Below are 24,230 nucleotides of genomic sequence, written 5' to 3' on the forward strand. Positions count from 1 at the left end.
TTACAATCTTTACTTGGTACTAGTTTCTAATAAAATATACAACAATAAATGTAAAAACTTGAAATTACCATCGAGGAAGTTAAAAAATGATTGAAGTAGTTCGAAATCCGCGTAGTCTACAATCTACAGAATGGACGAATCTGTCAAAACATGGACATAGACTATAAGATATTATATAGATGCATTATTTCGAATAATTTCGATAAAACAATTAAAGGCTGTCTCCAATTAATGACTCAATAGCGCAATATGACTTAATGATTTTCAACGTATGAGCGAAAAGTGGAAAGATCCAACAAGCCGACGGAAAGAAACCAAAAAAGCACATGTACATTTAGAGAAGTAAGTATATCAGGTATATGTTCGTTTTCAAGTACATCTGGTATTCGTGATCATTCGAAATAATCTAACAGTTGTGTATACCCATTTCATAATATTCAAGATTAGTCTAGACATTTTACACGTGATAATTATACGAAAATGGCGATGAGTCCGAGTACAAAGCAAAAAATTGCAATTGTTTTAGATGTCAGCAAAACTATATTTCATTGGGGATTTATTCCTGCTATATTATTTTTAGGTTAGTTATTTTTCTCCATGTTTCCACCTGATCGTTCATTTATTAATTTCAAATTGTTTATATGTGCAGTTATTTTATAATACGAATGAATGCGTATATCTTCCTAATAAATCTAACGTATGACCGACACGTAACTCATTGATTAATTTACCTTTTAGGATTTAGAAAAGGTGCTGACCCAGGCATGCCTCCATTATCAATTATAAAGTAAGTTTCTGCATAAATTTATCTTTGTGCAAAGTAATATTTGTTTCAAATTGATATTCTGAAATTGAACATGGATAATTTTTTATTTCAGCTTGTTATGGCAATAAAAAATAGCTACTTTGACATTACTTTGTTTTATATTTCATGAAGATATTTCCACAGCTGAACCAACCATATTTCTTTATTTCCATTAAATTCAATGTAAATTTATCTTTGTAGTTATGACTAAAATTATTAACAAGAGAATGTCATCTTTATGTTGAGTTAAGGAAAATAAAAATTTTCTAGTAAAAATTTGGATTACAATGTTTTACTTATTATAATAAAAAATAAAAAAAGGTAAAAATGTCAGAAATATCTATATATTGAGAGAAGTATCAAATATCCTTTGCTATTTGTTTTCATTATATCCATAGTTATATTGTTATCTATTATGAAAGTTTATTCTTATCATTGTACATATATGTAGAATATTTTTATATCTTTCAATGACTCAGTATTAAATTCAATGTTCTTTTGTACTTATTTCTTGCTAAACTATTACTTCTTATTATGCTTTGTTCACATAATAATGATTAAAAGCTTTTTAAGATTAGATTGTAGCATTTAAATAAAGTCTAAAGTGAATTTTGAAAGGTATTTTTCTGAGTTAACAGCAGATGCTTTATATATAATACGTAAATTTAACTTTGTCAAATCTATGTATTAAATAAATGATGTATCAAATCCTTCCGCATTATTATTTTATACCTGCATATATTTATTTACATTTTATCCACTTAAAAATCTAAACTAAACTAAACTAATAAACAGGCAGCAATATTAATGAAAATTATAGTTAATATACTATTAAAATAATAAACGTTAATAATTACATAAATATACGTACAATCTTATACGATATAGAAAAGATAATTAACAATTATCAATTAAGATTTTTATAGACTGATTTTCATAATCAATATATCCACATTCTAAAATAAAAATTACTATCGCTCGTTATAGGTATCGAAAGAACCTTTATTTTAACACTTTTCAGTTTAAAATTTTGAAACGCAAGTTTCCAAGATAGAAAGTATCTAAGTAAGAAAGATAGATAAAATATACTGCAAAAAGTAATAATATATTCTGACTGTGAAGGAAATAGATCTTAAAATCGAAGATATATGTACTCTTTTGTTGGTAACAGTGATACCTAACCTGTCAGAAGTAAAGTAGCAGATTGGAACTGTAGTCAGTTTTGGGCACACAGATACAACATTTTAGGTTCGCGGTTTTACTGTGCTTGTCATCGTGTAGAGCGCAAAAGTAACAAGCGGATGCGTTATAAATTTCTCGTTAAAGCGTATGTAGAACGAAGTACCAGTGATCGTTAAAGATAGCCACCACGTTTTCACGAGAACTCCCTTGTCTAACCCTGCCTGTTATGCGGTGGTGAACGTCGACAGGTGAGTGCGCGCTTTCTGTCTCACAATATTTCCCTCCGTTCTACCAACGAAAAAAAGTAATTCTCTTATGGCAACGGGCTGCGATGGTGTTATTTCTGTCAATTGCTTTTTATGGATCTTCAATAGTGACGGATGGTAGTGTTGTAGCACGAAGATTTGCGATGTTCTGAAGTTTCCTGACGAAAAATTCGAGCTACTGCTAACGATGTGCATCCTGATGTAACTACATCGGTATGGATCTTCCGATTACCGACTAACCTTTTTTGCTCAAATGTATTTTTTTTCTCCCCACGAATATCTTCATCCAATTGCACTTACTATCACTTTTTCTTTAATCGTCCCTCGTAAGCGCACAAAGGTTTCACATAGTTTTTATATTTATAGTTTCACAAACGATTTCAACAGCTTTTAAATGTGTATATAAGCAAATGATTGTGACATTGAAATTTTGGAATAATTAATCACTAATAAATATCATTAGATGTAATAGTATGTTCCAGAGTTTATTTCAGTTATTGAATATGTTGTTTTGTGCTATAATAGTTATTATTATTATGATTATTATTATTATTATTACCATCATCGTTATTTTATCACCATCATTATCATCATCATGATTATTATTATCATTTGTATCCTAAAAACTATTCTAATAAAATTAGTATTATACATCTATGTATACAAAAGTCAAATTTTTGCTGTTCATTTTTTTATATTTGCTTTATTGTATTATATTTCTATTTTCTATACAATTTCTGTACAATGTATTTGAATTACATAGCAGATTTTTTTCTATTTTTCCTACAGAAATTATTGTAGACAGTAGTAACAGTGACGCTCACTCGACAAGCGTATAAAAATAGGATGTCAGGGCATAGAGGTGGAGGAGGAGCTGGGAGTCATCAAGGAGGCCCAGCAGGCCTCAAACAAATAGATTTAGATCAAATTTGGGGAGATCTACGTGAAGGTATTGAACAAGTTTATAACAGACAATGTATGTCTAAACCAAGATATATAGAGTTGTACACGTATCCTTTTTAATTTAAATATTAAACAACAAAAGAAGAAAGAAATGAAACTATAATAACAAAATAATTCTCTACGATCTATTAATTTCCTTATTACATAACTTGTCAGACATGTATATAATTATTGCACAAGTGTTCATCAACAATTAACTAGAACATCAACCAAAAGTAAGAAAGGACAAATTTCTCAAGGAGGTGCACAGTTAGTTGGTTTGGAGTTATATAAACGTTTACGTGACTTTCTTAGAAATTATCTTATAAGTTTATTGAAGGTGATTTTCTTTTCACTGATTATCATTATTAATTAATCCATGACTAGAATATTCGATATTTTAATTTGATATTTTTTACATAGCATGGAATCGACTTGATGGATGAAGATGTATTGCAGTTCTATACAAGACAATGGGAAGAATATCAGTTTAGTAGTAAAGTACTGAATGGTGTATGCTCGTATCTAAATCGACATTGGGTACGTAGAGAATGTGAGGAGGGTCGCAAAGGAATTTATGAAGTTTATCAATCAGCTTTGGTTACATGGCGAGATAACTTATTCAAGCATTTAAATAGACAAGTAAGTCTTTTAATAAGTAAATGTATGGAAAATAGACTAAAAAGTAAATTCTGTATTATAATACATCGCAGGTTACTAACGCAGTACTTAAATTAATCGAACGGGAACGCAATGGGGAAACCATAAATACACGTTTAGTCAGTGGTGTAATCAATTGTTACGTAGAATTAGGTTTGAATGAGGATGATCCCGGTGCTAAAGGACAGAATCTTACTGTTTACAAAGATTCTTTTGAAAATGTCTTCCTTGAAGATACAGAAAGGTTTTATACTCGAGAAAGTTCAGAGTTCCTTCGACAAAATCCAGTTACAGAATATATGAAAAAGGTTTTGAAATCAACTTTTGTTATATTATCATATCTTCTAAGAATACTATTTACAAATATTATTTTGTTATAGGCAGAGCAAAGGTTATTGGAAGAACAAAAGCGAGTTCAGGTATATTTGCATCAAACAACGCACGAAATATTAGCAAAAACGTGTGAAAGAGTGTTAATTGAAAAACATTTGGACATTTTTCATTCTGAATTTCAAAATCTCTTGGATGCTGACAAAAACACAGACTTAGGTCGGATGTATCAGTTAGTGGCAAGAATTCCAAATGGTCTTGGAGAATTGCGGAATCTTTTAGAAGGTCATATAGCTAATCAAGGACTTGGAGCTATCGATAAATGTGGTGATTCTGCAGTTAATGTACGTTCGTTAATAATTTAAAATAACTGCAACTTAATTTTGTGTAAAAATATTTTTTTGTAGGATCCAAAGGTTTATGTAAACACTATTTTGGAGGTTCATAAAAAATACAATGCTTTAGTACTTGTTGCATTTAATAATGACAGTGGTTTTGTGGCAGCTCTTGATAAGGCTTGTGGAAGATTCATTAACAGTAATTCAGTAACTAGGGCAGCAAATAGCAGCAGCAAATCACCAGAATTATTAGCAAAATATTGTGACCTGTTGTTAAAAAAGAGTAGCAAAAATCCTGAAGAAGCTGAACTTGAAGATACACTGAACCAAGTTGTGAGTAAAAATGAAATGAATAAAATACAAACACTACATTGCTAAAAATATTACACCCTTTTTTTCAATCGCAGATGGTGGTATTTAAATATATAGAAGACAAGGATGTGTTTCAAAAATTCTATAGTAAAATGCTGGCAAAACGATTAGTACAACATATGTCTGCCAGTGATGATGCAGAAGCTTCTATGATTTCTAAATTGAAGCAAGCTTGTGGTTTTGAATATACTTCAAAATTGCAACGAATGTTTCAGGTACTGTATTGTGCTATGATATTCTTTTTTTTTATTTAATTTGTATTATATTTCACGCGTTTTTCCGGATTTTTTATTTTTTTGTAGGCAATTATTTTTATATTGTTTACTAATATTTGTCAAAATCATACAACATTATAATTATAGCAGTCTGTTCACAGGATATTGGTGTGTCTAAAGATCTAAATGAACAGTTTAGAAGACATTTGACAAACTCTGCTGAACCATTGGATATAGATTTCAATATACAAGTGTTGTCTTCTGGTTCTTGGCCATTTCAACAATCCTTTACATTTTCATTACCAACAGAGGTAAACGGAATTGAATAATTTATTTGATGATAATAGTATCATTTAAATATTATCTTTGCATTACAGCTAGAGAGATCTGTACATAGGTTCACCACTTTCTATAGTTCACAGCATAGTGGAAGAAAGTTGAATTGGTTGTACAATATGTCTAAAGGAGAATTGCATACAAATTGTTTCAAAAACAGGTCATAAAATATTTAACAATAAAATTTAAGTTAAATTTATAATAAATATTTTGTGTCAATTGCAAATGAGTTTTCATTCTTTTATTGCAGATACACGTTGCAAGCATCCACATTTCAAATGGCTGTTCTCTTACAATATAATGGTTCTACTGTATGGACGATACAACAATTACATGATGCTACACAGATAAAAATGGATTTTTTGCTTCAGGTAATATAACAAAATCAAAAGAATTAACATATAAAATAGAGCCTAGATGATATATTCATTGTTACAGGTTATTCAAATACTCTTGAAAGCTAAACTATTAACAGCTGCTACTGATGACGAAGCTGAATTGACACCACTGTCAACAGTTGAGCTTTTCACAGGATATAAAAAGTAACTCTATTTAATAGTCTGTGATATTTACCTTATCAGAAATTATATTAACATATTTCTTTTATGACAGCAAGAAGCTGCGGGTTAATATCAATATACCAATGAAAACGGAATTAAAGATTGAACAGGAAACAACACAAAAAAATATAGAAGAAGATAGAAAACTCTTAATTCAGGCAGCTATTGTTAGGATTATGAAAATGAGGAAAGTACTCAAACATCAACAATTGGTAGCTGAAGTATTGAATCAATTAAGCTCTAGGTTCAAACCAAGAGTACATGTTATTAAGGTACGTATAAACGACATTGTTTTTTAAGACATTTTCACATATATAAATATATGCGAATAATTTTTTAACATATGTAAACGTGTATTTTTTCTTATATTGATTTATCATAACATGATATCGATGAATAGAAATATTTGAGAAAATAAATTGAAATGAAAAAGATATAACCTTAATATAAGATGATTCTGCTCTTTCAGAAATGTATAGATATTTTAATTGAGAAAGAATATCTGGAGCGCACAGAGGGTCAAAAGGACACGTATAGCTACCTGGCATGATCAAGTTGATCTACGACAACGATACAGCAGCAACCATATACGCGAACGAAAGATGACTGTCCAATGTCATTGCTAGATATTGTCACAATATTTATTTAAGTTTCGAATTTGAATCTCATACATTCTCCTTGTACATGGATGCCCTTGTACCATGTTGTCCCTCTGGTCGCATTTAGAGTCTGGTTTTTATAATATCAAAAGGACACGTATAGCTACCTGGCATGATCAAGTTGATCTACGACAACGATACAGCAGCAACCATACACGCGAACGAAAGATGACTGTCCAATGTCATTGCTAGATATTGTCACAATATTTATTTAAGTCTCGAATTTGAATCTCATACATTCTCCTTGTACATGGATGCCCTTGTACCATGTTGTCCCTCTGGTCGCATTTAGAGTCTGGTTTTTATAATACGTTAATAAAATCATTTCATAGTCAAGCTGCTAGATGTATTACTGTCTACGCCGCCTTTGACGTAAATTCAAGTGTTACTGATTTTTGATACGATATCGTGTTGTGAAACGAAAAATGCACGAATCTAACTTTTACATTCATAACCTTGCAAAGAACAATAAAAAAAATATTGTTTTCGAAATTATAAACTCGTAAAAATAAATAGAAGAAAAGAGAAAAAAGAGCGAGAAAATCTAGTATTAAGCGTGATAAGAGTGAGATGAATAAAACACTCTGTAAGTAAAATAATGTTTCAAACAAATTTAACATATATTATAAGACACATATTAACAAACGAGGATGAAAGGCTGGGCATGCACCATTTCCTTTTATTATTATTTTTTCTCCTTTTCTGTTTTCCTTCGAATAATATAAAGTGCATTGTTCGTGTATAATTTTTACGAGCTTACAAAGTAAGAAAGAAACGTAATTTCATTAATTATTTGTATTATAACATAATATGAAACACATGAATTTAAACACATAGATAGTAATGCATTTTAATGCAACAGTCGAGAGGTTTAATTAATAATTACGTGTATAACGGAAAAAATTTTATACCAGTGAATAAAAAAGTTTACCCTAATAATATAAAAGTCAATCTATGTTTTTAGGAGTAATGGTTACGTAAATTTTTATTATGACGTAAAATTTGAAGATTCATATGATTATTTTGAAGTTGATTTATAGTAAAAATTAATTGGAAAAGTGATATTTCATATAAAGACTTTCAAAAATAAGGAATGTACTTTAATTTATGATTTGTTTTTCTCTGATCGGCGATAGATTTATCAACTTTATGATACCAATTATTTAAATATTTTATTAAACATGAAACTTTCTAGAGACTAAAATAAATTGAATATTTAAAGTGCAATATGAAATAATGCGAAAATCTGCGGTGCAGTATAATTTTAAATATAAACTCAAGCAGTGAATTAAATATGAACATTGTTAATGTATCAGTGCTTTTAATTTTAATAAGGATAGCAAATTTCGATATATACATATATGTGAGGCTGAGTTGTAAAACGCAATGTGTAAAAGGGTTATAAAATAAGAATTTTAAACGGAACGTTATCGTAATTATAAAAAGGAGAGGGGCATCAAAAATGGGGGAAAGAGTTATAAGCATTTGAGAATAGCATCTTCGTATTAAGTGCGAGTGCGAGAGAGAACGAGAAAGAGAGAAAGAAAACAATTAATTTAATATATTTTATTAAACAGAACATATTAGAGATTTAAATAGTAAAACACTAAAACAACATTATTCAAGTTAGATTGCGCAGAAATGGTTAAACGGAAAATACAAACATATATCATCTTCGTTCACTTTTTTGTGACACTTGATATTATTTAACTAATTTCAAGTGATAGTATTTAGAATATGTCGAGCTGCTTTTATAAGCGTAGAAAATATACGATAGTACATATATTGTTTAAGCGAGGATATAAAATAAAAATCTGTAAAATTCATTTGATAAAAAAATAGTCAGTGTTTTCTGAGACGTTTGAAGATTAAACTTTGAGATGAATTCAATTAATTTTGTGAATTTTTATACGTACTAACCGAAATTTATCATTCTTAATCAAATTTTTTATGCACAAAATAGGACTTAAGTGTAAATAAATTGAGTAAGTTATTGAAAATTGTTTTGAATAAAATAAATTCATCTCGGTTATGATGGAAATTAGTTTTGTATCTCTTTGTAATTCTAAATGACATTACTTTTTAATATTAAACGAATATAAAAAAATATGATTTCTATAATTAGACTAATGTTTATACTTGACATACTTCATTTGACATTTGTATGACATTGACATTTTGTATTCAAAATTCTATTGATATTTTAGATATAACTTATTTATTACGTATATGTTAAAAATGCTAGAAATGTCCCAGATATAAGATAAATAAAAACAAAAAAAGAGATGTTAAGGTAGATCACAAAACTTTCAAATTTCATGTATGACAGGTAATGTATTAAAGAACACAGATTTTCATAAAAAATATTAAGGATTATATCATGTAATATAAAATTGTATAAAATGTATGGCTATGAAATGAAGTTATTCCATCTTTTGCAATGTATGAATTGCAGTAGTCATTTAATAAATGTTTTATATACAATATATCATACATTTTCAGGTTTCTGATCCAATAATCTTGAGAAATCTTCTTTTGTTAATTTTAGTTGTCCAACTGCCAGTAAGCATGCCTTGTGTGTGTTTGTTTTTATATGCATACATACATGTACATACGTATATATACATATCAATTACATACATACATCAATTAAAAAGATAGATTAAAGTACATATATATCAAATGTTTTAATTTTTATATATAATTTTATATAATAGAGATAAAATATATACATACATTTTGCTTCTTTAAGTTATCTACAATTAACATTTGTTTTTTAAACACTTGTATTAATTCCGAAAGTTGCTTTCCCAAGTGATTAGCTGTTAATTTTCTATCTTCTTCTAGCTTTCTAATTTGGGTCTTCAATTCCTGTAAAAACATTAAGTAAGATAAAAATGCTATATGATACAAGTTTCTTATCTAATATTATATATTTGTATAAGTTTCACCTTTTCTTCTACTTCAGAATATTTCAATGCATTCTTAAGTTTATCATTATTTTCCAAAGATCTATTTAATCTCATCAAGCAACTATTAGACTGTTGATTTGTTATCTTTACTTGCTTTTGAAGTCTATCTAAGTCCTGTTAAAAATATTTAATATGAATAAAAAAAAAAATTGTTATTGGAAAAGAACAGAGTGAGTGTAATGCATACTTTTTTTAAGATTGAATTTTCTGTATTTAATGCTTGTGATTGACAGTGCAACTCCTTGTTAGTGTTCTCTAATTTTGTAATTGTTTCTTTTAATGACTCTATTTCAGCTTTTAACTTAATTTCAATCTTGTTGTTTTCAGATTCCAAATTTTTGCAAATATCACACTGAACATACAACATAGTTGTGTAAGGATTAATCAAATAAATGCTTTCATGCACACATGAATTCTAGGTACCTGTTTTCTATATTCAATTCGCATTGTTTGTAGCTCATCCTGTAATATATCTACCTTAGCTTTTAAGAAATTGAGAACAGTTTTATTTGCCAGGTTCTTTTGCTTAGAAACTTCATCCTCGTTATCTTTCTGTGATTCTATTTTTCTAATATATAAATAATATTGAAATCATTTATTATTCAGATGTTTAATTTTAGATATATTACAAAATAATTAAAAATTTTATTCAATAGTTTGTTAAAACTAAAATATATTTGTTATGAGATCATTTTTTAACACATAAATATAAATAATTGCATTTCTTCCATACTTACGGCTTCAAAGCAACGGATTGATCGAAAATATGAGGTAAAGATGAATTTCGTTTAACCAAAATCTGAAAATTATCTTTATTTTGTATTGTTATACCATTTAAACAGGCTGTTCTTTCTCTCGTCGCATTTACGCAATGTTTCCTCGAATTAAGATTCGAGCATCCGTTATTGTAAGTGTTAACAACAGAATCTATTTTTGCTATCAAATTGCTTGCTTTCTGCTCAAGTTCTTTATTCAACTGATGAAATTCTTTTTCTTTAGATAATAATTCTTCAGTCATTTTCCGATATGAATAATTATTACATAAAAGATATAGTATTTTATTACTATCGCTATATCCTTCTATTACTATATTTTGATTGATAATTTCTGCGTCTATATTCTATTCGATCAAACATTTGTTTTCTGGAGTCGCTATACTATATAGTATGCAGAAGGCGGTAGCTTTTCGTTTTCAAACATATGACAGTTTCGTAAAGTCAAATGGTATAAAAACGTATTGAAAGTATCAACATCGCATATACATTTAAAAATTTATAATAAACAAAAATGACAGCACGTTCAATTTTACAAGGTACAATGTTTGAAATACTTTTAATATTTTTAATACAAATTTGGCGGTCTTCTATAATATAATTAATGTAAGGGCACATGCACATATAGAAGTCTTCATTTTTATATATCTTCTGCACATGAATAACTTTTTATAATAATTAGCTTGCCAAGGAATGTTAATACTAATTATTATGCCTTTATAGTCTTTGATCAGTACCAAAAGGCTCGTCTATTCTTTGTTCAATCCATTGCTGATTTTGCCTCAAAACCAAACACTATAGATTGTTTAGAAGCTGCTGGGGTTTTGGATCTCTTATGCCCTTTGTTAACAGATCCTGTACCATCTATTCAGCATACAGCTGCAGTTGCATTAGGAAAACTTGCAAATAATAGTATGAAATTGGCACAAGCTGTTGTAAGAATGGGTATTTTACCTCAATTATTGAAGAATATTGATAAACAAAATGTATGAATGTAAGCATTTTAGATGTAGAAGACTGTATTTCTTTCTTTTTGTTTTAGTAGAATTTATTATATATTAAAATATAATATATAAATAATGAAGACATATTGAAGCATATTTGTTATAGAAATTTTATAAAAAAGCAGCCCTATTTGTTTTACGTGCAATTGCTAGACATTCCCCAGAATTGGCATCTATGGTGATTCAGAATAATGGATTGGATACTATAATAATTTGTTTAGAAGATTTTGATTCTGGTGTTAAGGAAGCTACTGCTTGGGCATTAGGATACATTGCTAGGCATAATAAGACTTTGGCTCAAGCCATAGTTGATGCAGGTACATATACTCTATTAATATACTCTATTAGTTATCTACATTTTATTAACTTGTATATCAATCATGTTATTTATAGGAGCTGTTCCACTTTTAGTCTTGGCCTTACAAGAACCTGAATTATGTTTAAAACAAATTAGTGCCTCTGCTTTATTCGATATAAGCAAACATAATATTGATCTTGCAGAAACAGTGGTTGATGCAGGAGCCATTCCTTTTCTTGCAAAGGCATTATCTAATCCTGATACTAAGTTAAAGGTAACATAAAATACTATATGTACAGTATGATTTTGTAATATAATATTCCACTTATTAATAATGTACACAGCGTCAAGTTCTTTTGGCATTAAGCAGTATAGCAAAACACTCTGTACACCTAGCAGAATCTATTATTGAAGCTGAAATTTTTCCTGATGTTCTTGTACACATGGCACATCCTGATGAATGTGTTGTTAAAGCTGCTGCAATGTTAACTAGAGAAATTTGTAAACATACATTAGAGGTAAAGAAATCAAACCAACTTATTTGCAACATTATTTTGCTATAATTATATTTTTCTTTAGTTGGCCCAACTTATAGTGAATATTGGTGGTATTGGTGCACTTGTTGAATTAATTAGCACCTCAAAATTAACAGTCAGATTGCCAGCAATAATGGCAATTGGATATATTGCTGGACACTTAGATCAGTTAGCTATTGCAGTCATAGGATCCAAAGTGTGATATTTCAATATACTTGTCACAATATTTCCATAGCCAAAGTAATTGAGAGCAAATATTTGTTATAGGGAATTGTTCACCTATCTACTATATTATATGAAGAAAATGACGATCATACACTTGCTGTCACTGTATGGGCAATTGGGCAAATTGGAAAGCATACATCAGAACATGCAAAAGCAGTTGCAGTCGCAAACATTCTTCCAAAGTTATTACAGGTATGTTACAGATTTTCTTATACCACGTTGTTCTTCATTATTATTATTTTATAGTTTATTTTCAGCTGTACAATAATCCAAATAGCTCAGAAGATCTCAAAGCAAAATGCAATACAGCACTGAAACAAATACTACAAAAATGTATGTATATTGAAGCTTTGGAATCCTTGCTGCATGATTCACCACCTAATATTCTAAAATATGTACTTGGACAATTTAGCAAGGTGAGGAACACAGTATTTTGTTTTATATAACTTTTTACTTTATACATAATCTCTACAAATTGTACACAGGACATAACAGTTGTAAAACATAATAGTACAATAATTGAAATAGTACTTTTATTTATAATTTTCAATTAAAGCAAAACATCTGTCTTATTATTTATCATATGCATACAATGAGATAAATTATATAAATCATCAGTATATGATAAAATCCACCTAAGTGGTAAAGTTTATATATATTAACACATAAAATTATTATTTAATAATAATTTTATTTCATTTATTTAATTACATAATAAACATATATATGTATATATTATATACACATGGACCATTATTAAGCTATTTGAAATTGCTTTATTGAAAAATTAGTTAAGCAGTTGTAGTGGTTCATTCTTATCACATACAAACTATTATCCCATAAATAGCATTCTAACAATAAAAATTGTCATTTTATGATATTATTCCGACCTTGTATAATGTAATCTTTAATATTTTCATCATCTGTTTTGCTTATATATATTTTCACTATTCCAAAATTGCATAAGGTGTAACTTGACTTTGATCTCTTAACATGGTATGAGATGTCACATATTTCTATTAAAAAGTAACAGTTCCGATATGCTGTGTGTCATTGCATTTATCTGATATTTGATTGATAGAAAGTGAAGAAATTGACAATGGCATAAGACCATCTTAATTATTTTTATTTTTAATGTTTGTCTATAAATATTATGGCACATATTATATTCTGAAAAAGCACATTTCTCAGTCTTACGACAATAAATGGTTCGGCTGAAGTACCAGAACGATCAAATTGTTAAGTGCTTCTTATATAAAAATTGTAATTGCAATTTTAGATATTTAAACATACTTTTTTGTTAAGCTATACTACTTGCATTTGTTATATCATATACTTGTATGTATCTTCTAATGGCAGTATTTGATATAAAGAGACCAGTAATATAAAAATTGTAGATATATGAGTAACAAAAAATTGTTATTAAATTTGCATCTCGAAAAAGTTGGCTACTATTAATTCTCATTCATACTGTATTATCGATTTCTTATGTACAAACATAAGTAAAGAAATGTAACATATATGATCGGCAGTAGTACTTTCACTTCACTATCGGTATTTTGCTAATTCTTTATTTGCATCACATATTCTTCTTCATCCCTTCCTTTTCTTTATTGAAACGTTTTAAGGAAATTTATTTTGCTAAATGTTGAAAAAAGTAGGATACACATTAAAACAGACAATGGAAAACAGCTTCAATAAAAATATAAACTACGATAAATTTTTATAAAGCCTCATAAATTTTAAGTCTTGAAAATATCTATTTAAATTAACTTGAAGTACATATAAACAGACATGTTACAATAATTAGAATTTCATGATTTCACCAAAACTTTTGTTGTATGACAATATCAAAATGTAAAGCAATTAAGGCATATATTCGGTTCAGAGCATGCAATCTATCCAAGTATCTCTGAAAAATGAGAAAAAAGACAAAATTACGTTATTCCATGACAATTAGATTAAAAATATTTCAAATGTAAATAAAATGTTTAACTGCTTTTGTACCTTAATAGTTGAATTATTTAAATAATTTATCTTATAATATGAGGGAAAGAAATCAATTTTTTTATTGGGAAAAGCAAAACTATGAAAATAAAGTAATATGTAACAATATTATAGATATTGTATCAAATATGTGTGTGATATAAAATATTTTATACTTTAATTAAAAAGTTTTGCTTTGTAAAAAGTGTTAGATGATAATTTGTGCTATAATTTTCATATTTATAAGTTATATGTGACTTTTCAAATTTACTATTATAACTGATTCTTAAATATTCTTTATCCATTGATAAAGCTATTCAGATAGATTTATGCCCTTTTAGTCATAAAGTATACAAAATTACGTTAGTAAGCACAAATTTATGATCTATATAGTTATCATGGCAAACAGATTCAAACATAATATATGACAGCTGCATGTAATTTATCAAGATAATACCTTATGTAAGATAAGCCTCTTTTTAGGAGAAATAATTACTAAATGTAAAAATCTGTTTAAGCAATTAAATTATATTAATCTTAATAGAGGTGTGATAATTAAAGTACATTTGATCTTTTTACAAAGCAATAACAATATCAATTTAATTATTTTCAGTATAAAAAATTAAACTTGGTCTTCTACTCCATTTATGCAATAAAACTATTCTTTTATTCATCATTATCATCATTAGGTTTAATACTAGCATAATTGTTCATATTTCTATTCACCCTTAACATTTTGAGAAAACTGCCTAACACAAGTATGGTCTTCCTGTGTCTTCTGAAGATCCCAGCATAAAGTTCTTCACGTACATCTCTTCTGTCACTTACATCAGAATCAATACTTGATACAGAAACAACAGAAGGTTTTGCAGAGACCGGTTGGTGATAATTATTGGTCTCTCCAGAATTAAGAATAACACAATGTTGATTGTTTATCATGTCTATTATTAATTTTTCACTTTCTTATTTAATGTAAAATCAGAGTTGCTTATATCCACGTTCTACAATATTCAATACATGTACTTTAAAGTCCTCTACTATCGAAACTATACAAGGTATACATTTTATGTGATCTGTAGAACTTCTGTGACTGCACTGCACGATTTTATGACAAGTTAACTTCTTATAAATGACAGACTTTTGTGTTAATCATATTAGAAATATTTGCCAGTAATTTTACAAACAGTACTGCTTAGTACACAGTACAAATTAATTTTTGTATACAATGATGTCATCTCCTTTTATCACTTATGTTCTTATATGTTTGAACTCTAAGGCATCTGTCTTGTCTCGTTATCTTTTAACTACAATACATTAAATCTTACAATAATCTTCAACCTTGATTTTTATCTTTGACACTTCATTAAATTTCTTTCTCAACTATTGTATTAAGATCGTTGTATTTAGGGCATTACTTTCTACTTGGTGTTTCAATCTTTCTTTTCACATTTCTTTTACATGCTGTTACATATATCTTTTTTATTTTTTTATAATAAATTATTCTAAAATATTAGACTTTTGTTTTTAATATGTGGAGATTGCTTTAGATTAAATTTTATTAAAAAATTGTATTTTATAATAAAAAAAGATAAACAGCAACCTTGAAGTAATTATCAAAAAAACGGCCCTCAAGTTCCTTCCGTTCCCTTAGCGACCGATCTTTGGCGCCACACTGAATCAGCTGAAAAATATTTAATTATTCATACCATATTATGAACAGTAATAATGCTTATAGTGATAAAAAATTCACTTAAACGATAATAGAAATTTTTAATTTATCAACAGGTCTGTGACAGACACGTTATCCCACGATTTTGTTCTGGAATTTTGTTTTCGTAAATAAGATATTTTTGGCGGCGTAGGAAGGTGGAAAATGTGGACAGATTTTGCTTCGCCTAGAAATATGTTGCATACGATGCTTGTAATATGTATTATGGTAGAAATCGTAACATGCTATTGAATAAATTATCAAATACTATTACACATATGCGAAAAGACAGAATTTCATACAAAGATCGATTTCATATTGTAATTTGTAATTTTTATAATGTGGACATTAGAAATCACATAAGATGTTATAAGAAATAACTTCTATTGCATATTGCAAAGAATGTTCTCTAGATTTCGGATATTTTATAATAAATTTTGATACAATATTACATGTATATATATATATATTTTTTTATAAAATCGTAAACGTGATATCATTTACTAAAAGACATTTTTAATTATTTTAATTTGCTGTGGATTAAAACATTTAAGAAATTAAGTTTACTTTAGATAACTGCATTTAAACAGTGTGTAGGTCAGGTCTCAGGAGTTTTATTCTTAGGTATATTGCAACATGCAAACTGATAGCTAATAATGTCTTTCATTCTATCCATTCATGCGCATAGTTAATGAGATCACTGATAAATGATAATGTTTAAAGCATTTCAACTATTTCAAGTTGCATTTTTGAATTATTTGTTATTTTTATATAGATTTTGCCTCATGATCCCAGGGCAAGAAGATTATTTGTAACATCCGGTGGTTTAAAGAAAGTACAAGAAATTCAAGCAGATCCTGGTTCAACACTTTTGGAGTATATACAAATTATAAATTGCTGTTTTCCAGATGAAATTGTCAGGTTGTGTTTTATTTCATATCGCTTTTGGAAATTATTTCAATTAAAAATAATTTGAAGGGTACGAATTATATATTTGATATCTTTAACATAAGATTAATATTGCATATTTTTGAAATTGTTTCTCTCATGAACATGATATGTTAAACAACAATTTATAATAACTATAATATTGCTAGAAAAGATTATGCTTTATAATTTTTAAGTCATAATGCTATTTCAGTAAGATGTAATATGATAGTTCAAAACATCATTTCATTTGAAAGAATTATTGTCTTTCTTGACATTTAAAATTGAATTATGTTCTCCATCAAGATGACTAAAATACTGATGCATGCAGAGAAGCATATGGATGTAAAGATAATGATAGGAGTAGATAATTATCAAAAATAACACTAGTTGCTTTTGACATAACCCTAGTAATGGTTTACTTACTGAGAGAATTCGGAAACACGAGTTCTTGTTAATGAAAAAAATACAGTCTTCTTACAGCCGTTTACACGAGCAGTGAATGCAAATAACTGCAGCTCCGTTTCTGGATCGCGTGTCTTAATTTAAATCGGACAAGTAATATACGGCATGACCGCCATGTTGTCACAGCTGATTGCATTGGAAAAATATAAACTTGGATTTTAATGGATCAATAATATTACATGAACTCAATAATTTCTATAATCACTATAGAACAACCGATAGCATTTTATATTTATTATCAATAGCTCGATTCAGTGTTAAGCCAACTTTATACATATATTTTTTAATTTACTTCCGTTTTCACTATATTTTGTATTTTTGGATCTTATTAATTTACAAATAAGTTACAAATGAATGAACGTCATTTATACGTTTAGTAATCAATTTATTATGCGTGTTGCCATTAGAATAAACTCTTTTTCCTCCCTTTTCTTTTATATCATGAATTCTTGACCCTTTTGATTTTAGATATTACTCTCCTGGATATCCAAACAGTCTTTTGGAAGCTGTAGAACAGTATCAACCGAAATGTCCTTCCCTATTTGCAATAGAAGAACACTTATCTTCTGATATTGATTCTAAATCTTCGCTATCATCTTTCAATGAAGAAGGTTAAAGTTTGATTCATCCCGATTGTGGAATCAGTATATTCTCTAATCATGTATTATGTGCATTGGTTAAGAAGAAATGAAGATCGTTATTTAAGAAATATTGCCAAATAAATCTTTTTCAAAAAGTTATGATTTCTTATATTTTTAAAAGTATTTTTTAAATTAAAAAACAGTTTGGAGCATCTTTTATACACGTGCAGTGTACATAATCGAAATATATTTCATTAGTCACTAGTTATCAAACGCTTAGTACAAAATATTCAATAGAATTACAAAATCGTTAAAATGTATACAGATCTAGCCGATATAATTAAATATACTCGTTGTTTTTAATATTTATAATTTCAGAAGAATTTTTTAATTTATTTAAAGTATTTCGTAGAAGTGAATTTATCTAGGGAATATATATGTTTAGTATTTTAATGATTGTAGAAAAGGAGGAACATGTGAGAAAGTTATGTTAAAAATACATAATATTTGATTATTTGAACGTGTTACAAATTGTATTAAGTAAATCATAATAGTCGGTCAATACATCATGGAGAAAAACAAATTGAATCGTAAGAAATTGGTACCGACTAAAATGTTAAACAAGAAAGGTATTCCCTCAAAAACATTGTATAAACAAAAGTACACTAAACCTTTGAAAAGGAACCACAAAAATGGATATGATGCAAAGGAAGAGGCCAGGTACAATTATTACGATAATATAGAAAGTTCAAGTAACTAAGTTGTTTAAGAAACAGAATTTATCACATTATTTGTATACAGGTTAGAAAGAATCGTGCTTGGTAATCCAACTGACATCATAAGCGATTTATCAAACGATGAGGATGTTGTTGAATCGAATATTAATGAAAATAATATTTCTATAAATGATAATGTAAGTAATGATTTGATTGTGCAAACTGATATTTCTGAAGAACATACCGAGGCGGCATGGATTGATGAAGATGATGTTCAATATGCGTATGTATACCAAATTTAATGAAAACAAAATATGTTGTTTAGTAATAAAGGAAAAATATTGTTTTTAAATAATATGTATTATTTGGAAACTAATTAAATGGTTTATTCTTTTTATTAGTCGACCAAGACACAAACTAGCCGACAATGTGCCACAAGAGTCACGTAAAGATTACTTGCGTAACAAATATAAACAGATTGTGGGCAACCCAAAATGGGCCAAGATTGAAAAGATCAATAAAGAATCTGATGATTTAGATAATGAAATATTAAAGGTACTAAAGTCATTTTACCACTTCAATGACTAATATTCCTAAATATGTATTATATTTTTTTAGCATAGTTGCCATTTGGAAAAACCTAAAGTAAAAAATTTGCCAAAGAGTATAATTGACATAAAAGCATTGACACCAATTAATAAGGAAACACATACTGAAGGGCCCATTGTGTCAAGTGTTGAATTTCATCCATCTTCTACAGTAGCCTTGGTTGCTGGTACATCTGGAATTTTATCTCTTTTTCAAGTAATTATACAAAATCTAGTTGTATTTGTACCTGTATTTTCAAATAGAGAATTTATCAAAATATGATATAATTATAGGTAGATGGAATTGAAAATAATAAATTGCACACAATGCAGTATAAGAAATTTCCTATTAGCACAGCAAAATTTCTGAGAGATGGTACAGAAGTATTGATTGGTTCTCAATATTATGCACATTGTCACTCTTATAACTTAATAAGTGGAAAAACATATAGAATGTTGTTACCGCATGGACTTACTAACATGCAGGTTTGAAAAATTATAACTATTTTTTTATAATAATCTAAATTATTATATAGAATGACATTTTTATAAATTATTTAGAAATATGAAGTATCTCCAGATGGAAAATTATTAGCAGTTTGTGGGCGAGCAGGAGAAATTTTCTTATTAACAAGTTCATCAAAGGAACTTATCAGTATGTTGAAAATGAATGCAAGATGTAGAGCATTAGCCTTTACGCCAGATAGTAATACATTGATTACACATGGTGGTGAGTTTTTTGTATTTATCACTGTTTATTCAATTTTATATATTCTTTGTTTAATGTGAATTTTTATTTCTTTTTGAACAATTAAAGACAGCAACGAAATGTACATTTGGGATATAAATAGCCGTGTATGCATTCATCGAGCTATAGATGATGGATGTTTATCCTGTGCTTCTATTGCAATGTCTCCAAATAGTCAATATTTAGCAACAGGTAGTAAAGAGGGTGTAGTTAATTTGTATGATACCAAGACAGTGTTACAAAATCGAAATCCTGTTCCACTAAAAGTTGTTCTCAATTTTGTCACGTCGATTACCAGTTTAAAATTTAATGCTTATTCTGAAATTTTGGCAATGGCTTCAGATAAAAAACATAATGCGTTTAGAATGATGCATTTACCATCGTTCACGGTTTTTTCAAATTTTCCTACATTTCAAACAAATTTGTCAATACCCGAAGCTATCGATTTTTCACCAGGTAGCGGTTATATAGCAATTTCCAACAAATCATTTAGTGCTTTTTTATATAGATTGAAACATTATGGAAATTATTAGATAATTATCATTTTGCAAATCATGTAATATTATTAAAAAGTTTTTTATAACTAAGTTCGAACTAAGTTAATAATATCTATAATTGAATAAAATATAATGTATCAAAGCATATAAGAATAAGATAGACACTTAATAATTGATGAAAACAATATTTATTTTTTTTCTGTTCACTTTGTATATAAGCAAAATAAACTTTCATGTTTTACTTAACAAAATATTTGTTATCATCGTACTATTATAATTAATTAACAGCACTAATAGTGACAATAATAATAATAATAATAATAATAATAATAATAATAATGCTATGAATCATGGTGGTAATAATATGGCTTGTAAAAAACTCTAGTAAATGATATTCGTTATGAATTTGATTAGAAAATCATATATTAAAAATAATAGCTATATAATACATTTGATACTGTGTTTCTTGTTTAGTGATGTTTGTTAGACTTTTTGTGTTATCACCGTTATAATTTGCATACTAAGTATATATATGTAGATATACATTAATATTTTTCTGCTATTTCAAGTGAAAAAATGATATGATACTATAGTAACTACATGAAATCCATTATGATTGCGAGTTTATAGAACATCGATTTGAAGTGTAAATATGTGTGAGAGATGATATAAATGTATGACTCGATATATTCATAAAATAGAAGCTAGCCTTCATTCTAAATATCATTTTTATAATGTCCTCATAATATTAAATTTGTACTAACAAAAGAATTTGGAGAGGAAGTTCAAAATAATACCTACAAACAGAAGAAAAAGGAGACAGTGTTTATAAATAATATCCATAAAAGCGTAATTACCTCCTTTGGTCAATGATATAAATTTATGTAAAAAAAAGTGATTCATAAAAGTATATTTTATCATGCGTGATACAACATACGCATAAACACGCATAAACGTGTGCGCGTGTATCTGTACGTTCAAAATATGTAGTAGTATACATATATACACGTGCACGTTGTTGTTTATTTTTACAATTATTTGATTTACGATCTTTCATTTGTATATAGCATAATTTTGAATCTTGATTTTAAAAAATTTCAACTTTAGTGTAAATTTGCTTATTTACTTAATAATATCGTTACAATTTAACTCTTGTATATATATAAAATATTTACTACTATATATACAAAATTTTTTGACTCATTGGTCATTAAACAGATTTTTTTAAAGTCTTCGTCTCTTCTCTCAATTTCGAAGTTTCTAAGATAGTTTGTTCAGTTTCTATGTTACTTTGGTGAATAGGTGTGAGGAACACTAGCTATTGGTCCCCAGCAGTCGTAGCAAGTGCACTAGTATCTCCACTACTGCTTTCAACTATAAGCATTACAGTTTCTGCAGCACCTCTCACACATTCCACTTGATGACCTGCCCAATCTTTACGTTGACAAAACGTGGAGCAATAAGGCGTTCGCCTACATAACGAACATTCCGCAAATGCTTCTCTGTTACAGTTGGCACACTAGAAATAGATAAGTATTATGAAAAGCTAGTAAAAGATATGTATATAGATAGAATACACTTGATTATACTCTAGCAATATTCCTTACCTTTTTGTTATGAGTATCCGATGCTGGTTGTAAACCAACAGTTTCAATAACATCCCCTCTACCACCTAATTGCGCCACTAGAGCCTGTTCTCTTCTTTGTTGTCTGTTTACTTCCTTAGCTTCCTCTAATGTACGTCTAAATTCATAAGCCAACTTTAACATTTTATTGGACATTTCGTCGAGCTTTTTAAATATATCGTCGCTTTGTCCATTTTCCGTTTGATGTACATTTTGAACAACGGTATCTTGATCTTGCGGCTGTTGTACAACTAAACCATCTGTTGAAACAAATTGAGGCCATACTTCTTTATCAGGTACTACAACTTCACTATCGCTTTCGTCATTATTACTGCCATCGCGCGAAGTATCACTTTTAAGTTTACGCGATGGTGTTTCTCCATCAGATGTATCTCTAGCCCTTCTTCTACGTTTGTATGGTGTAAACAATCTTACAGGACCTGTCTGAAATAAAAAAACATTACGTGATCACTGGATAAATTGCAATTACATATTAATTATAGAGTAACATAGTATACTAACTGCACTGTCATCATCGCAACATGCTGCACAGGTGCAAGAAGTAGCATGTGGCTTTAAAATTTGCTCATCAATTAATGTTTGCAAACTTCTACCACCAAATCTAATACTGCGTTTCCAATCTTTACTGGATGCCCTCCCACAGTATGCTTCAAATTCACTTGGTGTGTACCAGTCTTGCCCAAGTTTAATACATCTTCCTCTTCCCCCAGATCCAAATCTACTTTTATGCAACTCAGCATTTGTATTTTTACATCTAACAGGTAATACTGCTAAATTAGCGGATTCTGACCAACTGCATATTGGTTGAGTATTAGCAGTAGAGACATGAATCTGTTCTGATTCTGGCTCTTCTGTACTATTTTGGATTACTATATGCGTTGCTTTTAATTCACCATTCCAACGTAAAGAATCCGTGTCCTTGTCATGCCGTGGTTCACAAATGAAACCATTATCTACACATAGCATCTGCTTAAACTGACCTGATCCGGGCAACTAGAAAAAGAAATGAAACGCATATATAATTAGATATTTAATTTAAAATAAGATATACAGATTCCATTAACGTCATATGTACATAAAATCATAATCGTGTCGCGTAATGGTAGAAAAGACATGCCTCCAGTATTTTGTACAACGTATGAACAAGCGCATTATAAGAGTTAATGTTGTGTACACTATGCATGTAAGTAGTTCTGGCTTACATGTGTATAAGAAGAGTAAAACCCCACCTTATTTTTCAGTAATTCTTTAGCGAGAAAGTGAATGAATCGTCAGAAAGCCAGTTCTGTATCAGAATTGTATTAAAGACAAGTTTAACAAACACTCAATTGCTTCTACAACCAACCTGTAGTTGGTCTGATGTGATGACGTTGAAGGTCGTACCGTTGGTTGAGTTCGCTACACCAATGATAGAACCAACGGGTAAAGAAACCGGTACACCAACTCCTGGAACACCAGGAACACCCGGTACCGGAGTGACGCTCGCCGTCACGGCGACGGTATGCTCCTCGTGCTCGACCTTTAGGGCAGACGCATCCTCGGTTTCGCTCGTCAACGGTTCGGACATGTCCGGTAGCACGGCGACACTTTCCGATGTTTGACTCTCCTCCATTTCGGCTGTTCTCGCCTCTCGCACACACTATGGCGTCAGCGCACGCTCAACACAGCGCCACGATCTTTCGGTGCCTGCGATTACTCGCGATCACAATTTCGAGTTTACTCGACACGTTTCCAAACTAACCACAATCGAATCTAAATTGAAACTGTCATTCAACGAATCGGTCCTTAGTGACCATACTATTATTATTTTCTTCCACCTCTCAGCAGAATCTTTGTTCTCTTTGCATATATTATAGATGCATATATGAATCTCCGATATCGAGTGCCATCTTTACA

General features: G+C 29.1%; 7 protein-coding genes across 16 annotated transcripts; 4 read left to right on the forward strand and 3 right to left on the reverse strand.

Annotated features, from left to right (window-relative positions):
• The first annotated feature begins 439 nt into the window (after nt 1-439).
• Nucleotides 440-1,081, forward strand: Tom7 (translocase of outer membrane 7). Its single transcript, XM_033331156.2, has 3 exons — nt 440-580; nt 739-787; nt 879-1,081. Exons 1-3 carry the CDS (start codon nt 481-483, stop codon nt 892-894), a joined length of 165 nt encoding a protein of 54 aa, XP_033187047.1. The 5' UTR covers nt 440-480; the 3' UTR covers nt 895-1,081.
• A 916-nt stretch (nt 1,082-1,997) lies between these two features.
• Cul1 (cullin 1) lies at nt 1,998-7,611 on the forward strand. 4 transcript variants are annotated; one of them, XM_033330533.2, is made up of 15 exons: nt 1,998-2,235; nt 2,362-2,466; nt 3,043-3,263; nt 3,373-3,535; nt 3,619-3,837; nt 3,909-4,163; nt 4,236-4,529; nt 4,593-4,856; nt 4,931-5,110; nt 5,272-5,421; nt 5,488-5,606; nt 5,697-5,817; nt 5,885-5,988; nt 6,059-6,278; nt 6,476-7,611. In XM_033330533.2, the coding sequence occupies exons 3-15, from the start codon at nt 3,100-3,102 to the stop codon at nt 6,554-6,556; spliced, it is 2,334 nt and encodes a 777-aa protein (XP_033186424.1). In that variant the 5' UTR covers nt 1,998-2,235; nt 2,362-2,466; nt 3,043-3,099; the 3' UTR covers nt 6,557-7,611. The 4 variants fall into 4 exon arrangements, with proteins under 4 accessions (XP_033186424.1, XP_033186425.1, XP_033186426.1 ...); XM_033330534.2 differs by having other exon boundaries at nt 2,375-2,466; XM_033330535.2 differs by having other exon boundaries at nt 2,383-2,466.
• A 1,497-nt stretch (nt 7,612-9,108) lies between these two features.
• LOC117155014 (uncharacterized) lies at nt 9,109-10,783 on the reverse strand. 2 transcript variants are annotated; one of them, XM_033330548.2, is made up of 6 exons: nt 10,375-10,783; nt 10,061-10,205; nt 9,825-9,989; nt 9,617-9,751; nt 9,402-9,536; nt 9,109-9,237 (listed from the first exon to the last, which is right to left on the reverse strand). In XM_033330548.2, the coding sequence occupies exons 1-6, from the start codon at nt 10,653-10,655 to the stop codon at nt 9,154-9,156; spliced, it is 945 nt and encodes a 314-aa protein (XP_033186439.1). In that variant the 5' UTR covers nt 10,656-10,783; the 3' UTR covers nt 9,109-9,153. The 2 variants fall into 2 exon arrangements, with proteins under 2 accessions (XP_033186439.1, XP_033186440.1); XM_033330549.2 differs by lacking the exon at nt 9,825-9,989.
• Nucleotides 10,784-10,810: 27 nt separating this feature from the next.
• Nucleotides 10,811-18,714, forward strand: LOC117155007 (sperm-associated antigen 6). Of its 6 annotated transcripts, XM_076623027.1 has the most exons (11): nt 10,811-10,949; nt 11,134-11,396; nt 11,521-11,731; nt 11,808-11,986; nt 12,057-12,230; nt 12,292-12,444; nt 12,516-12,665; nt 12,731-12,889; nt 16,943-17,088; nt 18,028-18,170; nt 18,603-18,714. In XM_076623027.1, exons 1-11 carry the CDS (start codon nt 10,925-10,927, stop codon nt 18,632-18,634), a joined length of 1,635 nt encoding a protein of 544 aa, XP_076479142.1. In that variant the 5' UTR covers nt 10,811-10,924; the 3' UTR covers nt 18,635-18,714. The 6 variants fall into 6 exon arrangements, with proteins under 6 accessions (XP_076479142.1, XP_076479145.1, XP_076479143.1 ...); XM_076623030.1 differs by lacking the exon at nt 16,943-17,088; XM_076623028.1 differs by lacking the exon at nt 12,292-12,444.
• LOC117155017 (uncharacterized) lies at nt 13,928-17,684 on the reverse strand. Its single transcript, XM_033330554.2, has 3 exons — nt 17,521-17,684; nt 15,186-16,140; nt 13,928-14,385 (listed from the first exon to the last, which is right to left on the reverse strand). The coding sequence occupies exons 2-3, from the start codon at nt 15,396-15,398 to the stop codon at nt 14,296-14,298; spliced, it is 303 nt and encodes a 100-aa protein (XP_033186445.1). The 5' UTR covers nt 15,399-16,140; nt 17,521-17,684; the 3' UTR covers nt 13,928-14,295.
• On the forward strand, nt 18,603-20,939 carry wcd (U3 small nucleolar RNA-associated protein 18 homolog wicked). Its single transcript, XM_033330542.2, has 7 exons — nt 18,603-18,860; nt 18,942-19,139; nt 19,258-19,411; nt 19,475-19,660; nt 19,738-19,929; nt 20,005-20,173; nt 20,261-20,939. Exons 1-7 carry the CDS (start codon nt 18,709-18,711, stop codon nt 20,722-20,724), a joined length of 1,515 nt encoding a protein of 504 aa, XP_033186433.2. The 5' UTR covers nt 18,603-18,708; the 3' UTR covers nt 20,725-20,939.
• Nucleotides 20,940-21,790: 851 nt separating this feature from the next.
• Nucleotides 21,791-24,077, reverse strand: Deaf1 (deformed epidermal autoregulatory factor 1). Its single transcript, XM_033330543.2, has 4 exons — nt 23,680-24,077; nt 22,836-23,327; nt 22,296-22,757; nt 21,791-22,207 (listed from the first exon to the last, which is right to left on the reverse strand). The coding sequence occupies exons 1-4, from the start codon at nt 23,944-23,946 to the stop codon at nt 22,007-22,009; spliced, it is 1,422 nt and encodes a 473-aa protein (XP_033186434.1). The 5' UTR covers nt 23,947-24,077; the 3' UTR covers nt 21,791-22,006.
• Between the last annotated feature and the right edge of the window lie 153 nt (nt 24,078-24,230).

This window comes from Bombus vancouverensis, chromosome 12 (assembly GCF_051014615.1).
Source record: "Bombus vancouverensis nearcticus chromosome 12, iyBomVanc1_principal, whole genome shotgun sequence".
In the NCBI taxonomy this organism is placed as follows: Eukaryota; Metazoa; Arthropoda; class Insecta; order Hymenoptera; family Apidae; genus Bombus; species Bombus vancouverensis.

Bases quoted from the DNA above. Each gene is read 5' to 3' on its own strand.
- Tom7 (XM_033331156.2), top strand. From the start codon at position 481: ATGGCGATGAGTCCGAGTACAAAGCAAAAAATTGCAATTGTTTTAGAT. The intron at 581-738 runs GTTAGTTATTTT...TTTACCTTTTAG, and splicing joins TCCTGCTATATTATTTTTAG to GATTTAGAAAAGGTGCTGAC.
- Cul1 (XM_033330533.2), top strand. From the start codon at position 3,100: ATGTCAGGGCATAGAGGTGGAGGAGGAGCTGGGAGTCATCAAGGAGGC. The intron at 4,530-4,592 runs GTACGTTCGTTA...ATTTTTTTGTAG, and splicing joins GTGGTGATTCTGCAGTTAAT to GATCCAAAGGTTTATGTAAA. The intron at 6,279-6,475 runs GTACGTATAAAC...CTGCTCTTTCAG, and splicing joins CAAGAGTACATGTTATTAAG to AAATGTATAGATATTTTAAT.
- LOC117155014 (XM_033330548.2), bottom strand. From the start codon at position 10,655: ATGACTGAAGAATTATTATCTAAAGAAAAAGAATTTCATCAGTTGAAT. The intron at 9,990-10,060 runs GTACCTAGAATT...TTGTATGTTCAG, and splicing joins GAATTGAATATAGAAAACAG to TGTGATATTTGCAAAAATTT. The intron at 9,238-9,401 runs GTATGTATATAT...AACACACACAAG, and splicing joins ATAACTTAAAGAAGCAAAAT to GCATGCTTACTGGCAGTTGG.
- LOC117155007 (XM_076623027.1), top strand. From the start codon at position 10,925: ATGACAGCACGTTCAATTTTACAAG. The intron at 11,732-11,807 runs GTACATATACTC...TGTTATTTATAG, and splicing joins TCAAGCCATAGTTGATGCAG to GAGCTGTTCCACTTTTAGTC. The intron at 12,666-12,730 runs GTATGTTACAGA...GTTTATTTTCAG, and splicing joins TTCTTCCAAAGTTATTACAG to CTGTACAATAATCCAAATAG.
- LOC117155017 (XM_033330554.2), bottom strand. From the start codon at position 15,398: ATGATAAACAATCAACATTGTGTTATTCTTAATTCTGGAGAGACCAAT. The intron at 14,386-15,185 runs GTGAATAGAAAT...CTCATTTTTCAG, and splicing joins GTTTTCTCAAAATGTTAAGG to AGATACTTGGATAGATTGCA.
- wcd (XM_033330542.2), top strand. From the start codon at position 18,709: ATGGAGAAAAACAAATTGAATCGTAAGAAATTGGTACCGACTAAAATG. The intron at 19,140-19,257 runs GTATGTATACCA...TCTTTTTATTAG, and splicing joins GAAGATGATGTTCAATATGC to TCGACCAAGACACAAACTAG. The intron at 19,930-20,004 runs GTTTGAAAAATT...TAAATTATTTAG, and splicing joins ATGGACTTACTAACATGCAG to AAATATGAAGTATCTCCAGA.
- Deaf1 (XM_033330543.2), bottom strand. From the start codon at position 23,946: ATGGAGGAGAGTCAAACATCGGAAAGTGTCGCCGTGCTACCGGACATG. The intron at 23,328-23,679 runs GTTGGTTGTAGA...TTCTTTTTCTAG, and splicing joins TCACATCAGACCAACTACAG to TTGCCCGGATCAGGTCAGTT. The intron at 22,208-22,295 runs GTAAGGAATATT...ATCTATTTCTAG, and splicing joins CGGATACTCATAACAAAAAG to TGTGCCAACTGTAACAGAGA.